The following is a 14,358-nucleotide window of genomic DNA, read 5'->3' on the forward strand; positions in this document are numbered from 1 at the left end:
CACACGAAGTTTGATAAAGAGGTTTGTTTCCAATATCCCTGGAACCTCGTCCAAAATTCTAATCCATTAAAATGAACTCTTCAAGGCAATCTCACTTTGAGCTAAACTCCTCCAGAGTTCAGACTTTATCAAGATAACTTAACTCTGAACTAAACTCCTCATGAGTCTAGACTTCAACCTCCAATTTTTTGAAGGTATGTCACCAAGTACTTCACCAAGTACGTCACTGAGTACGTTAACACCTAACACACCAAGGATACCAACGAGCACGTCAACGCACAACTTGATCACCTCAACACAACGGATAACTCCGCCACACGCAACATCAGCACCAACATCACAACACCAAGTACAACGGATACTCGTCAGACACTATGTCAACTCAATGTCAACACTCAACAAGAACACAATGAAAACTCTCTTTCTCTTTAAATTCTTGGTGATTGTCTTCTCATAAGACACGTCCCTCCTTATATAATAAACTTTAAACTTGCTCTCAAAGTTCATTAAATACACTTTAATGAACTTTCATTTTCATGTAAGGAAACTTCCTTTTCCTTTGCAAGTAAAATTTTCTCTCCAAGAAAAACCATTTAGCTTAGCAGAAAACGTCATTTATCTTCAACAAGATATTCTCTTTCATTTTCCAACCTCCACTTACACACATAATCTATGTAAGGAATCTTCCTTGTAAGCATCTTCGGAACTCAACGTTTTGACATACTTGTTGACACATGTCTTGTAGTACATCACAAACTATATCAAAGCACCGTAGGAACTTACATCTTCACCATTGACATAGAACCACTCTGATCTTCTAGAGCTAACTTCCGAGGGAACGACTTATCTTGCTTTACTTCCACTAGAATTTTTGCCTCTCCCATTAAACTCGGATCAAGCCATGGTTTACTAGTTAACATAGGCTCACATATGCCTGAAGCAATCCAGTATATTCCTTTAATAGAATACATCTGGAACGGAATGTTTCTGCATGGTGTGAATAGAAAGACCGATTAACTAAGCCACAAAACTATGTTTCATAGAACGAAAAAAAATACCATAGAGGTGGATTTGGTTTTTAGCACCTCCATCTTTCTTCACATTCAGGTAAGAAGCGACACTACCTGGAAGCCACAATATAGAAACATCTCCAAAACGGAACTTAAATTTTCGCTAAGTTCCTTCTCTATAAAGCTTCTGCACAGGTACACACATGGAGACGTTTCGCTGCTTTGATCTGACAGCTCCATTTGTTTTTCTTCTCCATATATTGGAGTTTCACTCACTTCAAAATACTTTACATGATCCTGTTAGCTCTGATGGTTGGGTGTGTTTCCTGTGTGAGAATTGTTTTAACTCCAGTGGTGCGTAGTTGTTACTGACATACATCAGTGCTCGCTATCGGAAGAGAACACTGACATAGCAGAGGCGATGTCAAAATCACAGATCAGTTTTCCCACCAAAACCTGAAAACATGTTTTCCCACTAAAACCCCAAAAACGTGTTTTCCTCCAAAATCCATAACACACTGTTTCTCTCCAAACCCCCAAAAACGCATTTTCCGCCAAAATGCGAAAGAATTGTGTTTTTCCGACGAAATCCGCAAAAACAATTTTCCCGCCGAAATGAAACCCAAAAATTAGCCCCCCCCCCCCCCCCAAACCCGAAAAATGCATTTCCCGCCAACACCGGTAAAATCGTACTGTCCCGTGAAAATCGTAAATTGTATGTTTTCCTAAAATCGCAAAATTAATTTTCCATCAATATCTCTGTAATTTATTTGAATATTATAATTAGTCATTACTAAAAATAAAGATCATGCTATTTTAATAATTTTAACTACTAGTATTAAAAAGCTATTATGAAATCGAGAATAAACAACTTAACATCTAGATGTTGCATCTAGCTACAAATACTAACTATAAAAACAAACAACATCTAGATGCAATATCTAGATGTTGTATTCAGATGCTACATCCATATGCTGGACCAAATACAAAAGCGAACACACCCTTAAAAGGTCAATTATGATACTCAATTTCAATTCCGATGCAACACATGTCATTGTTTATAACACAATGATTTAGATGATGACATGTGTCACTTATGATCCTCAATTTTTAATATTCAACTTAGTTTAAGGTTTTCAACATAACTGAATTCATGTAAATTATCGGACATGTTCTGCTCGATGCTGATGAGAGAAGGTAAACTCGGATTGGAAGATCATGCTAAGTACAGTAAAAGGTTTGAGTTACAAGAGCATGCATTGGTGCTTCTCAAACTCATTCTTCAAGAAATCATATACAAGATCGGGAGAAAATGTAATGACAATAAGAACCAGCAGCATCATCACTCAGTAGGAGAGTTAGGAAACATCATTCATAATCATATCAGCAATCGGCTGAAGTATTTAAAAGGAAAGCTATCTGACACTGAGGATTAAACATACGTTTGTTGGGTAATAGCCTCAAGAATTCCAAGCCAGTTGAAAATCATTCTTTAAAATAAATATCACTATGCTTTCGTATGCCTTCCTGGTTAATGACTATGTGTTTGGCAACGTCATCCTTCAACAAGGAATCAGACAAGGAGAAGTACTCTTAGGACTTTTTCGTAGAGCCCAAGAAAGCGGCTTGATGACGAGCATCAAATTAGCGAGACACTTCATGGTGCATCCTAACACGACTAGGCTGTCTGTTAGCTCACATTCTACTCGGACGTACTGCAAAAAATGCGCATTTTTGCTCAGTTAACTGTTCACCGTCAGCCTCTCATGGTTGGAGGGGACTTTTATTTCGCCCGGATCTACTGGTGTAAAGATTGGAAAATGCTATTGGCAATGGTATCTCCACAAATTTGTGGAAAGAAGCCTGGATATCCAACGAAGTCTCAACTCCACCCATTCGGACCTTGTAGAGAGCAGAATCAAGATATGATAGTTGCCGATCTCCTAACCCAGGATTCTTCTTGCTAAATGGAGGATTTTTTTCTTGACATCACCACTCAAATCATGCATATTACCCCAAGTCTAATGGGAGCTGAAGATTCCTACTGCTGGTATGGCACATATTCTGGAATTTATTATGTGAAATCTGGGTATTTGGCATTGAATGATATGCATGAACATTCCCTTTTGGATCCATCACTTGCTGTCTCTATGGACTGGTATAAATCTCTTTGGTCTGTCACCACAACATCAAAACTGAAGCTCTTCCTGTGGAAGATGCTTCGTGGAGCTCTTCCTGTGGAAGATGCTTCGTGGAGCTCTTTCGTTGGTGCCAACCTCTCTCTTTGAGTCCTGACTACATCATCGAACTGCCTCCATTGTAGAGCACCCGGAACCACTCTTCATCTCTTCTTCCACTGTCCTTTCGTTCTTCAGGTGTGGACCATAGTGCCATATAAGCACTTCTTTGACGCCACCTCTTGCATCTCCCTAAATTTGGCTCTGCAAGCTTCATCAACCTATAATTCATCACCTTAGAGTTTCAATACACTCTCTTTCTTTATCTCCTCTCATCTTGATATGCCTACAACATACGGGTCTTCTTGTGGACCTATCTTCATGGATCTGCTGGTTCCTTTGGACCACGTGAAACCAACTGGTCTTCGAAAACTGTCATATTGCTACAGGTACCACCATCTCCAATACTCTATCGGCAGCCCGGGAATGGCAGCTGGCGTAGCTGGGTACTCTGAACCTGTGTGGGAACGGTATCCCATATGATGTACTTGTTCCCCTACCTCCTCTCACTTGGATCTGAAACACAGATGCAGCATGGTCCAAAGAATCAGGAACAGCGGGACTAGGATGTACTTGTTCCGCTACCTCCTCGCACTTAGATCTAAAACACCGATGCAGCATGGTCCAAAGAATCCGGAACAGCAGGACTACGATGGATCATCTACCAGCATTTACCGGATTCAATAGTTCGTGAAACCAAGTGGGTTCTCTCATTCATCACCTTTAATGGCTGAAGCACTTGCTATGTGTGAAGCTATCATGTCGGCAAAGCTACGTCTTCTCTCCAAAGTATGGTTTCGATCCAACTCTCAAGAACTCGTCCAAGATATTAACTTGAAGTCCAATCCGGTGGAGTTTTACGAAGTTCTTACTGATATCGATTTTCTATCCATGTTTTTCAAATTCACTATTTTTCTTTCATTCCTAGAGCTCAGAACACTTTAGCTGATGCTCTAGCAAAGAATGCTATACATTTTGTCTCATTGTACTAGACATCAATCTTTATTAATCAATTTTGTGTTAAAAAAAATTAAAAATTATGAGGAGGATGTATTTATCACATCCACAACAATGCTTTAACTTCTAAGAAAAGGGTATAACTCATACCTTACATCACAGTTTGTACCCAAAACTCTCGCTCCTTGTTTAATATTTCCGTTCTCAAAAAGCTTCTTGATACTCCATGTCAAACAGCTTTTACAATCTAATGTTAGTCCTATACACTGCACCATTGCATATAATTTATTTTTTCCAAGCTTCTTTTCTCCTGCCGCGTAAAATATGAGGCCGAGGCCATCATAGACGTGTTTCTCGACTTTTAGTATTAGTTCAGAGAAAAAATCCATCGCTCTCTTGGTGAAAATTTTAACATCCCCTCTCACGTTATTGTGGTTGTGCATAGAAAAAATATCCTTGTAGTTAATCCTATATGGAGTTTCTTCACCGATCGTACTAATATAGAGAAAACATTGGTCGTACCATATTATTCCTCCTTTATTCCTCGGACATCTCTTACGAAACTGCAATATACAACAATTTATGTTTTATATCATTTTAATGGATGATTTAATATGTCAGTATAAAGCTTTCTTCTCCTAGTTATTTGAATATTAAATTATTGTTTTCATAATTAGGAGAAATTTCCAAAATTAAGGACTCAAAGAAACCCCAGACATGTAAATAATTTGCAACATTTATTAATATAGTTACATAACATTTGATAAAAAAAGATCGTCAATATAATTCATGTTTCTACAAAAAATTTAAAGTATACGTTTAAGTTTCAATAATAAAATTTGAAAAAAAAAATAACTATGGCTGAGATGCACCTGGATATCTAGAACTTTCAGGGTATCTGAATCAATCAGATCCTTGCTTACACTATCTATATCTGGAGCTATGATTTTTGGATATCTAGAGGCTCGATATTAGTCTAAATATTAAGCTAACAGTGAATATTCATATTTGGATACAGATCCATACAATAATATTAAAATATTTAAAATAATATTAAACTAAATTTATATAACATCATATAGATGAAACTAATTTTTTCTACAAAATATAATATTTCAAAAAGTAAAAGTGGTACTAAAAATAATTATAAATATATTGATAAAACTTGATGTTATCTTTCAAAAAGCCTATTAAAATACATTCTAAATATACTTATAAAATCTAGATATGGATATTCAGACTTCAAAATCAAAATAGTCAGACTTCAAAATCAAGATATCTGATTTTAAAATCAAGATATTTGGATTTGGATACTGTTTTTATAATCTGAGATTCTATTACACGGATCCAACCTTCTAGATATTTGGATATTTAGAATGCATCCGAGTGGATATCAGGTCGGGTCCCAAATCTTTGGATACTGTTCCATCCCTATCTATAACAAATTTCAAAGTTTGTTAGATGATTTCTAATTGATTCTAATCTGATTTTTGTGTCATGTAATCATTTCTATTTTGGCCTACAGATAAAGTTTTATAGCACCACAAAGACGTAATCTTTATATTTAAATGTTATCACGACTAATTTACCCCCGCGAGTGCGGTGTCGGAGCATGTATGGCATTTAGACCCATAGGTGTCACCACGGCACTGGAGCATGACGGTGACAGAATCAGGAGGTGTTCCTATACTTGTGTGTGTGAAACCAGTCTCAGCATGAGTTTCATCACGCATGATGTGGAAGGCGTGGTTGAGGTTTTCTTCGTACTTACTCCCTGAGCTATATTTCCCTTGATCAAAGAGGCATCTGTGGTTGAGATACTCATTGGTAAGGTTCAGTGACAAAACACTATGTATGCTGAGGAAAGGCAATGCCAAAATAAAGAAAACAAATCGTTTAGATAGAGAGAATGAAAATTTCATTGTTTTAGATTTTTATTCTTTTTCAGTAAAAGATGATTTTGATAAATGAAGTGTTGCTTTTAACATATTTATATAGGAGACTCGGGAGGATTTTAATTAATTGTTCACTGGACAGAAAAGAAAAAAGTTTGTACATTTTCGGCGGCAGAAATGGAGAGACAAAGAAAAAGTCTAAATTCTGAATGTTCTACTATATTTAAACTCTTAAGAACATGATGATGATACTAATTTTTTCGTGCACCACTCATGAACTAAATGGACTTTGTAATATGTTCTGATTTTGTAAGTATATTAAGTATTTTGCAAATAGGCTCTTATTTAAAAAAAAAACTGACTTAAATCTAATTAAAATTTGCTAAAACTATATGTTGACTTAGGCTTGGGCACCTTTGGCACATGCTAAACCCGGCACATACTCTATGTAAGGATTTACATTTCTCTCTTTACCTTATCAACTAGATAATAACCCGCGCGAATGTGATTATTAGTTTCGTTATTTTTTAATAAGGATACATTAATTTGTTTAATCTGGATATCGGTTTGATTTTAGGTTATTTTTTGGTTTTTAATCTCCTAAAATATAACTATCATTTTAAATCAATATTTATTTGGTTTGTTCGGTTAAAATATTTGATGTTTTTGGTTCTTTTTCCTGTGATAATCAAAAATTACTATTATTTGTTTGTTTTCATGTATTAAATCTTAGATAGTCGTGATCTCGAACCAATAGTTTCATATTATAGTTTCTAAACTGATAATAGTTAAAAAAAAATTATTAAGACAAATCATTTTACTACAATTTAGTCGATAATGAAAGAAGCACTAAGAAAAAGAATATTTTAACTTCCAAAAAAATTAGATATTTCAGTTGTTGTAAATACTTAGTTATAAGGTGCTCACGTTAATTCACACATGTATGTGTATGTAAAAGTATATAAAGATAGTTGATAAATATATAAAGATATTGTTAATTAATATTAAATGATATTTTTTTCAAAATGATACATGAAAAATAAAATTCTTTAAATGAAATTATTTAAAAACAAAAATATTGTAATATTTATATAAACTATAATATATAACTTATATATAATTCTTTAAATATATGTATATATATGCATATAACGGATCAAATTGGATATCCGTTCCTATAAATATTGATATTTGTGATTTGTTTTTTTTTTCACGGATATTGCATTTTAGGATTTGATTTGCTTCGTAGAGTAACAGATATCCGGATTTTTTGGTTCGAATCAAAACGGATAACGAATCGAATCAAAATTTATGAATAATTTGTCCAGCTCTATTCGTAAACAGTAAAAATAACGTAAAGAAAACCATACATGTGAGTTTTATATTAAAAAAAACGTAAAGTACATAGGGTGAACATATTTATGTAGAGTTTGGCTGAGAAGCTTTCTACATGTGACATGTGTTCATTATAGTGTGAACACATTTATTACAATGGTTCTAAACGTGACATGTGTCCAATTTAGTGTGAACGCATTTATTAAAATGTTTCTCTTTTAATATATAAGGAATATAAAACTATTTTTTTAAGTAGGAAAAATAAACAGAGTAAGTGGAATAAGAAGAGACACTCCTCGTTTCAGAGACATTTTAGCTGACTATGTTTAATCTTTAAGTGGTTGAAATTGTTTTTATTTACTATTATATAATTTATCTATATTATCATTATATGTTTTTAGATACCCGTGAAAAAGCTCTCCCAACAACAATGCTCTAATAAGATCACAAATTATACTCCCTCTTTTTTTTTTTGCCTCGGGTATTCAAAATCTATAAAAAGGCTCATACTATTTTCAAAAAGAGATGCAATCCACGGATGGATTCTTTTTCTTCAGGTATTTAAATGGATCCTAAGCAATGAGTCTTATTTTATAGCCACATGTAGAGTTAGCAATTTCGTATTGAAGAGAATCGGTTCCTAACCTAGACCAATATAACGACTCTTTATATGTTGGAATTCACTATACAAATACGATATGATCACAAATTATTTCTTCTGCTTCAAAAAAGAAATACATGTTGTAGAGTTTTAAAAATAAAACATATTAATTTTTTAATTATAAATTTATTATTTTTTGTATTAAACTATTTTCAATAATTTTTAGCCAATATAAATTCAATAGCACAACTAATTTTGTTGAAGTTTACAATTTACCATTATTATTTAATAGAACTGTATTGAACATGTAAAAAATAATATCTCTTAGAAACAAATATATTTTACAGATCTTTTTGTTAAATAGAAAGTACTATTTTATATTAACTGCTAAACTGAAAGACATATTAAATGTCGGGAATTTCACTAATAAGTGTAATGAATCTAATTTATTATCCATTTAACATAAAACCAATTTATTGAAATACTAAAAGAATTTGGAAAATTATTAAACATGATATTAACATATATGTAAACTTATAAAAAAATATTTCTGTGATGAAATTATATCTAAATACCATCTACGACATTTTGGAAATGTAAATCTACTGAAAGCACAACAATCTGTTCGATTTAGAATACTTAATATAGCGTATGTAAATTCATCTACCTCATCAAAGAGTATACACTGTACAATTACTCTTATGTTCAGAAAGACAGTAAGTAAAGACGTCTAAACTTTATGCACCGGTCTTCTATTATTGATGTCTATATTTAGGGCAATTCTTTCAAATAGTCTAAATTTTTGTTATTAAAAGAACCCGGAAAAAGAAAACTGACTAAAATTTTTCATTGAATAGGCAAAAAATCTTTATATATCTTGTATTAAAAATTTATAAATTTATAAATATAAATAAATTATAAATTATAAAAAATAATAGTTTTGGATTATATATTTCCAAGTTCAGACTTTTTTTATCCTTTTTCAATTGAACTTTCAAAAAAAAAATCAAATTTCTTATTTTTCTTAAATGCATAAATGCTTTTTAAAATATATTTTTTTTTAAAGTATTTTGAAATTTTTAATATTTATTTATTTTTTAAATTAAATTTTAAACAATGCCCTCAAAACTTCACTCTTTAATTCTAAACGTTAAATCTTGATTAATTAATGAGAAAAATATCAGGATAGCACCAAACCAAGTTTTTGTTCCCAAACTAGCACTCAAAGCTCAAAGTCACAAAAATAGGTTTCATTAAAGAGGTAAATATACACTTATACCCCTTGGGTTAATTAATCCAAACCTTAGGGTTTAGAGTTAAGGGGTGGGTTTTGGAATTATGGTTTAAAATTTTATAAAATAAAAAATAAATACTAAAAAATTTAAAAACAGTTTCAAAAAGTATTTTTGAATTATAAAAAGAAAATTTGAAAAAAAAACTTTAAAAAAAATTCAAAAAAAAATTTTCAAAAAAAAAATTATAAAAAATTTTGAATCTGAAAACATATAATCTAAAACTATAAAAAAAATTCTTTTTTTATTTTTTATTTTTTATTTTTATTTTATTTGTTTTTATTTATTTTTGTTTGTTTATTTAATTTTAAACCATGGGTATTAGAGATATTTTACCTTTTAATGAATGTCATTTTTGTGACTTTCTTCTTCTAGTGTCATTTCTGAGACAAAAACTCAAAAGATGCTATTATTGACAATTGCCCTTAATTAATCTTAAATGTATATTTTATTTTTTATTTTTAATGAAACTTGTTTTCGTCATTTTCTTTCATATGAGGTTTTTTGGTGAAAATAAACAAAATAGGATATCATAGAAAATTTCTCTTACATTTAATCGGCATGTCTTTCAACTATTGTTCCTCATGTAATCTTATATATTAAAACAGAAGTCACAACCTTGATTCATGTATGATATTTTAAAAAATGAACTCTCATTAGAAATCAGTTATCATTTATTTGTTCCGAATAATATGGCTTAATAATATATCATTCCTAATATAACAATCGACTCCTATAAAACCGGATTGGTTAACAAACACATATTTGATTCCATAATAAATTATACATAGTAGTAATGTAAATCATTGTATAGTTCAAAATACTGAACCGATTTAAATAATATCTTTTGATATCTTTTAGTTTTAAATATAAATATATTTTTTTTTTAAATCTAACAAATCTGTTTGAAAGATTTTAACAAGATCTTAATTTTCAAAAATTCTATGTAAATATTTTTTATAATTCGTAATTAGTTTTAAAATATTATTATATATTAATATATTTTATAAAATGAAGAATAAAACCATAAAAGTTTTATCTTATTTTACCTATTATATAAAATAATCAATAATATTAAGAGAAAATTATTATATTGAACTAAACATGATAAACTATTAAATTATTAGATTTGTATATTTTATTTTCAGAAGTATTTATGTTCAGAATATAATATGATGGTAACCGGGGTTAACATTAGCAAACTATATAATACATGTATAAAAATTAACATGTATTTCATTAAAGCTAATAATATAAAAAATCTTTGTATTTATTTTAATTATGATATCTTTTCATTTTAACTATATATATATATAATTCTAACAAATGTGTTGAAAAATATTTTAACAATATCTTAATTTTCAGGAAGTTTATATAAATATTTTAACTAATTTTATAATTACCAATGAATTATTATTATTCATTAATATGTATTCAATTATCGTTTATGAATGAAACAAAAAGATTATATCTTATTTTTATCTATTTTATAATAATAATAATTCATGTTAAAGTAAAAATATTATATTGAATTAAATATGATAAATTATATTAAATTGATAAATTTATAATTTTATTTTCATAAATATAAAATATTTATGCTAAAAATATAATACGATGACATAACCATTTAGCATTCGCAAACTATATGATAAATGTATAAAAATTGACATATCTTAGATTTTTGTATATTCAAAGAATATATTTTTAAAATGAATAAACGTAAAAAAAAATATTGATATAAGGAAATACGACTTTGAAGGTTGGCGGGTCAGAATTGAATATAAATTTGATACAAAATAAATTTCAAATATGTTGTTGTTGTTTCATGCATATATTAATTTGTTTAATAACAAAATTTAAATACAGTAACATAATATATAATTAGAAGTGACAAATACATGTGATAGTTTTATACTATTGATTGTTACACCATGTAAACTATAAAATTGTTATATTTGAAACAGGTATATAAACATTTAAATATATGGTTAACGTTAAAATTGTATACCAGTAATGAACTAAAAATATATATATATATATATATATATATATATATATATATATATATATATATATATATATATATATATATGTTTATAAAACCGAAAAAGAACACCCGCGCGGTTGCGCGGGTCAAGATCTAGTTAATATTAAGTCAAATGATAACAACTCCTATACAAGAGAAGGAGAGAGCACAAGTGTTTGTTCTATGTCTAGAATGGAGGTAACTTTGTTTTTTTTTCTTTTTCTAGTAGAGTTTCTTTGTGTTGCTGTGATGATATCTTTTTATTATGCAGGAAAAATATGGTAAAGGAAAAAATACACAATTGGAGAAGCTGGAATCTATAACTTACAAGTAACAAAAAGTTTTCAGACAGTTGGTTATATTTTTAAGTGTTGTTTATCATTGACTTTGGTCTTTGTAAGTTCAGATTATAAAGAATACAGATCTTGATGACTTACATGAACTAGGATCTGGGACGTTTGGAACTGTTTATCATGGGAAGTGGAGAGGGACTGATGTAGCTATCAAGAGGATAAAGAATAGTTGTTTCTCTGGTAGATCATCCGAGCAAGATCGACAGGTTTAACTCTAAGTCAAGTTTGTATCATATGTATGTCTCCTCCATTAGTTCCACACTGGTGTTTTTGTACAGAAAAAAGATTTCTGGAGGGAAGCTAGGATCTTGGCGAATCTTCACCATCCAAATGTGGTGGCCTTTTATGGGGTTGTGCCAAAAGGACCTGGTGAAAGTATGGCGACTGTGACTGAGTTTATGGTTAATGGAAGACATGCCTTGCAGAGAAAAGATAGGTACATCCTATTTTGGTCGCATACCCAAACTTAGTCTTCTTCGTCCTAGTTATACTGATGAAAGTATTCACACAGGTCTACTAGGTAATAGCCTCAACAATTCCAAGCCAATAGAAATCATTGTTAAAAAAAACAATTTTGATCTCTTAAACAATTTCTTAGGATATGTTTTTGTAAACACTATTTTTATTGATATATGAATATAGCATTTCAGCTAAACAAAATAGTAAACAATACTGATAATTAGAAATTATGAAAAGGATGTATTCACACCAGTGAAACTGCTTAACTCCTAAGAAAAGGGTATAGCTCATATCTTACACCACAATTGGTACCCAAAACTCTTGCTCCTTGTTTAATGTCACTGTTTTTGAAGAGCTTTTTGATACTCCATTCCAAACAACTCTTACAATCTAATGTTAGTTGTATACACTGCACCATTGCATACAATTTATTTTTTCCAAGCTTCTTTTCCCCTTCCGCGTATAGTATGATGTGAACGCCCTTGATTGTTTTCTCGACTTTAAGTGTGAGCTCAGATAAAAAATCCATCACCCTCTTGGCAAAAAAATGTCCATCCCCTCTCACGTTATTTGAGTTGTACATAGAAAAAATATTCTCGTAATTAGTTTTGATTGGAACTTCTTCTTTGATTGTAGTAACGTAGAGAAAACATTGGTCGTACCATATTATTCCTCCTTTGTTCTTCGGACATCTCTTATGAAACTGCAATATACAACCATATATATTTTGTATATTTTAAATGATGATTTAATATTCTGTTTAAGCTTTCTTCTCCTAATTATTTGTATAGTAAATGATTAATTTTGATGAATATAGGAGAAATGTTAAAAATAAGGCTTAAAAGAACCACACATGTATAAATAGTTTCAGCCTTTATTAACATAGTTGCATTTAATAAAAACATTGTATATTTAATTTGGTTTCTACACGACATTTATGATAAATTGTGATGTCTATTTAATTTGGACTGAGTCGGGTCTAGATATCCAGATATTCAAGGTATACAGATCTGTTAGATTCATCTTATGATTATTCATATCTGGATTCTTGAGTTTTTGATATCAAGAGATATCAATCTTAATATTAGAATAACAGTAGATATTCATAATTTGATACGAATCCTTACAAATAGTAATTAATATTGAAAATAATATCAAATTAAATTTTCATAACATTATATAAAAATGAAATAAAATATTCAAAAAAAAATATTTCAGAAAGTAAAATTAATATTACAAAATAATTCAAAAGTGAATTTTATGTATAAGTTTAATGTTATCTTTGATCAATTATTAAAAAAAAAACTAAAGTATATTTACAGAATCCATATATCCATGTTTTAAGTGATCAGAGGTTCTATCACACGGGTCTGACCTTCCAGATAGCTGGATAATTGGAGTGGATCCGGAGCGGATCTCAGATCTGATCTAAGATCTTTGATTGTTCCACCCCTAACTATAAAAAATGTTAAATTTTGTCAGCTGATATCTTTCTAATTAACGATAATCTGATTTTTTTATGTAGTTATTTCTCTTTTGGCTTAAAGATAAGATTTCTTAACACCGAGAAACGTAATTTTCATATTTAAATATATGATAGTTGATTTACCTCCAAGATTGCAGTGTCAGCGCATGTATGGCATTTAGACCCAATAGAGTCACCACGACACTGGAGAGTGATGGTAAGAAAATTGGGAGTCGATGTTCCAATACTTGTGTGTGTGAAACCGATCACAGCATAAGCATCACTACTAACTTTACGAAAGAGACGGTTGAGGTTATCCTCGTACTCACTTCCAGAGTTATATTTCCCCTGATCAAGGAGGCATTTGTGATTCAGATACTCATTGGTAAGGTTCAATGATGAAACACTATGTATCATGAGGAATGGCATAACCAAAATAGGGAAAAGAAAATGTTTGGATAAAGAAAATGAAATTTTCATTGTTTTAGATTGTTATTCTTTTTCAGTTAAGGGTGATTTTGTCAAATAAAGTGTTGGTATTGACATATTTATATAGGAGACTCTGAAGAATTTCAATTAATTGTATTGGATAGAAGAGAAAAAAAGTTTGCATATTTTCGGCATCATATTTTCGGCGGCAGAAAAGGAGAGACAAAGAAAAAGTCCAAATTATGAATGTTTTAAGTTTAAACTCTTAAAACTATGATACCAGATTTTTCGTCCAT

At 30.5% G+C, this 14,358-nt stretch overlaps 2 protein-coding genes across 2 annotated transcripts; both read right to left on the minus strand.

Moving 5' to 3' along the window:
- Positions 1-1,726: 1,726 nt before the first annotated feature.
- On the minus strand, positions 1,727-6,135 carry LOC125609370 (cysteine-rich repeat secretory protein 34-like). The gene is made up of 2 exons (XM_048780744.1): positions 5,794-6,135; positions 1,727-4,767 (listed from the first exon to the last, which is right to left on the minus strand). Exons 1-2 carry the CDS (start codon positions 6,124-6,126, stop codon positions 4,324-4,326), a joined length of 777 nt encoding a protein of 258 aa, XP_048636701.1. The 5' UTR covers positions 6,127-6,135; the 3' UTR covers positions 1,727-4,323.
- A 6,015-nt stretch (positions 6,136-12,150) lies between these two features.
- On the minus strand, positions 12,151-14,125 carry LOC106424175 (putative cysteine-rich repeat secretory protein 37). The gene is made up of 2 exons (XM_013864920.3): positions 13,778-14,125; positions 12,151-12,871 (listed from the first exon to the last, which is right to left on the minus strand). The coding sequence occupies exons 1-2, from the start codon at positions 14,111-14,113 to the stop codon at positions 12,431-12,433; spliced, it is 777 nt and encodes a 258-aa protein (XP_013720374.2). The 5' UTR covers positions 14,114-14,125; the 3' UTR covers positions 12,151-12,430.
- Between the last annotated feature and the right edge of the window lie 233 nt (positions 14,126-14,358).

Source organism: Brassica napus, chromosome A5, assembly GCF_020379485.1.
Source record: "Brassica napus cultivar Da-Ae chromosome A5, Da-Ae, whole genome shotgun sequence".
In the NCBI taxonomy this organism is placed as follows: Eukaryota; Viridiplantae; Streptophyta; class Magnoliopsida; order Brassicales; family Brassicaceae; genus Brassica; species Brassica napus.

Bases quoted from the DNA above. Each gene is read 5' to 3' on its own strand.
- LOC125609370 (XM_048780744.1), bottom strand. From the start codon at position 6,126: ATGAAATTTTCATTCTCTCTATCTAAACGATTTGTTTTCTTTATTTTG. The intron at 4,768-5,793 runs GTAAATTAGTCG...TGTATATTGCAG, and splicing joins CCGACACCGCACTCGCGGGG to TTTCGTAAGAGATGTCCGAG.
- LOC106424175 (XM_013864920.3), bottom strand. From the start codon at position 14,113: ATGAAAATTTCATTTTCTTTATCCAAACATTTTCTTTTCCCTATTTTG. The intron at 12,872-13,777 runs GTAAATCAACTA...TGTATATTGCAG, and splicing joins CTGACACTGCAATCTTGGAG to TTTCATAAGAGATGTCCGAA.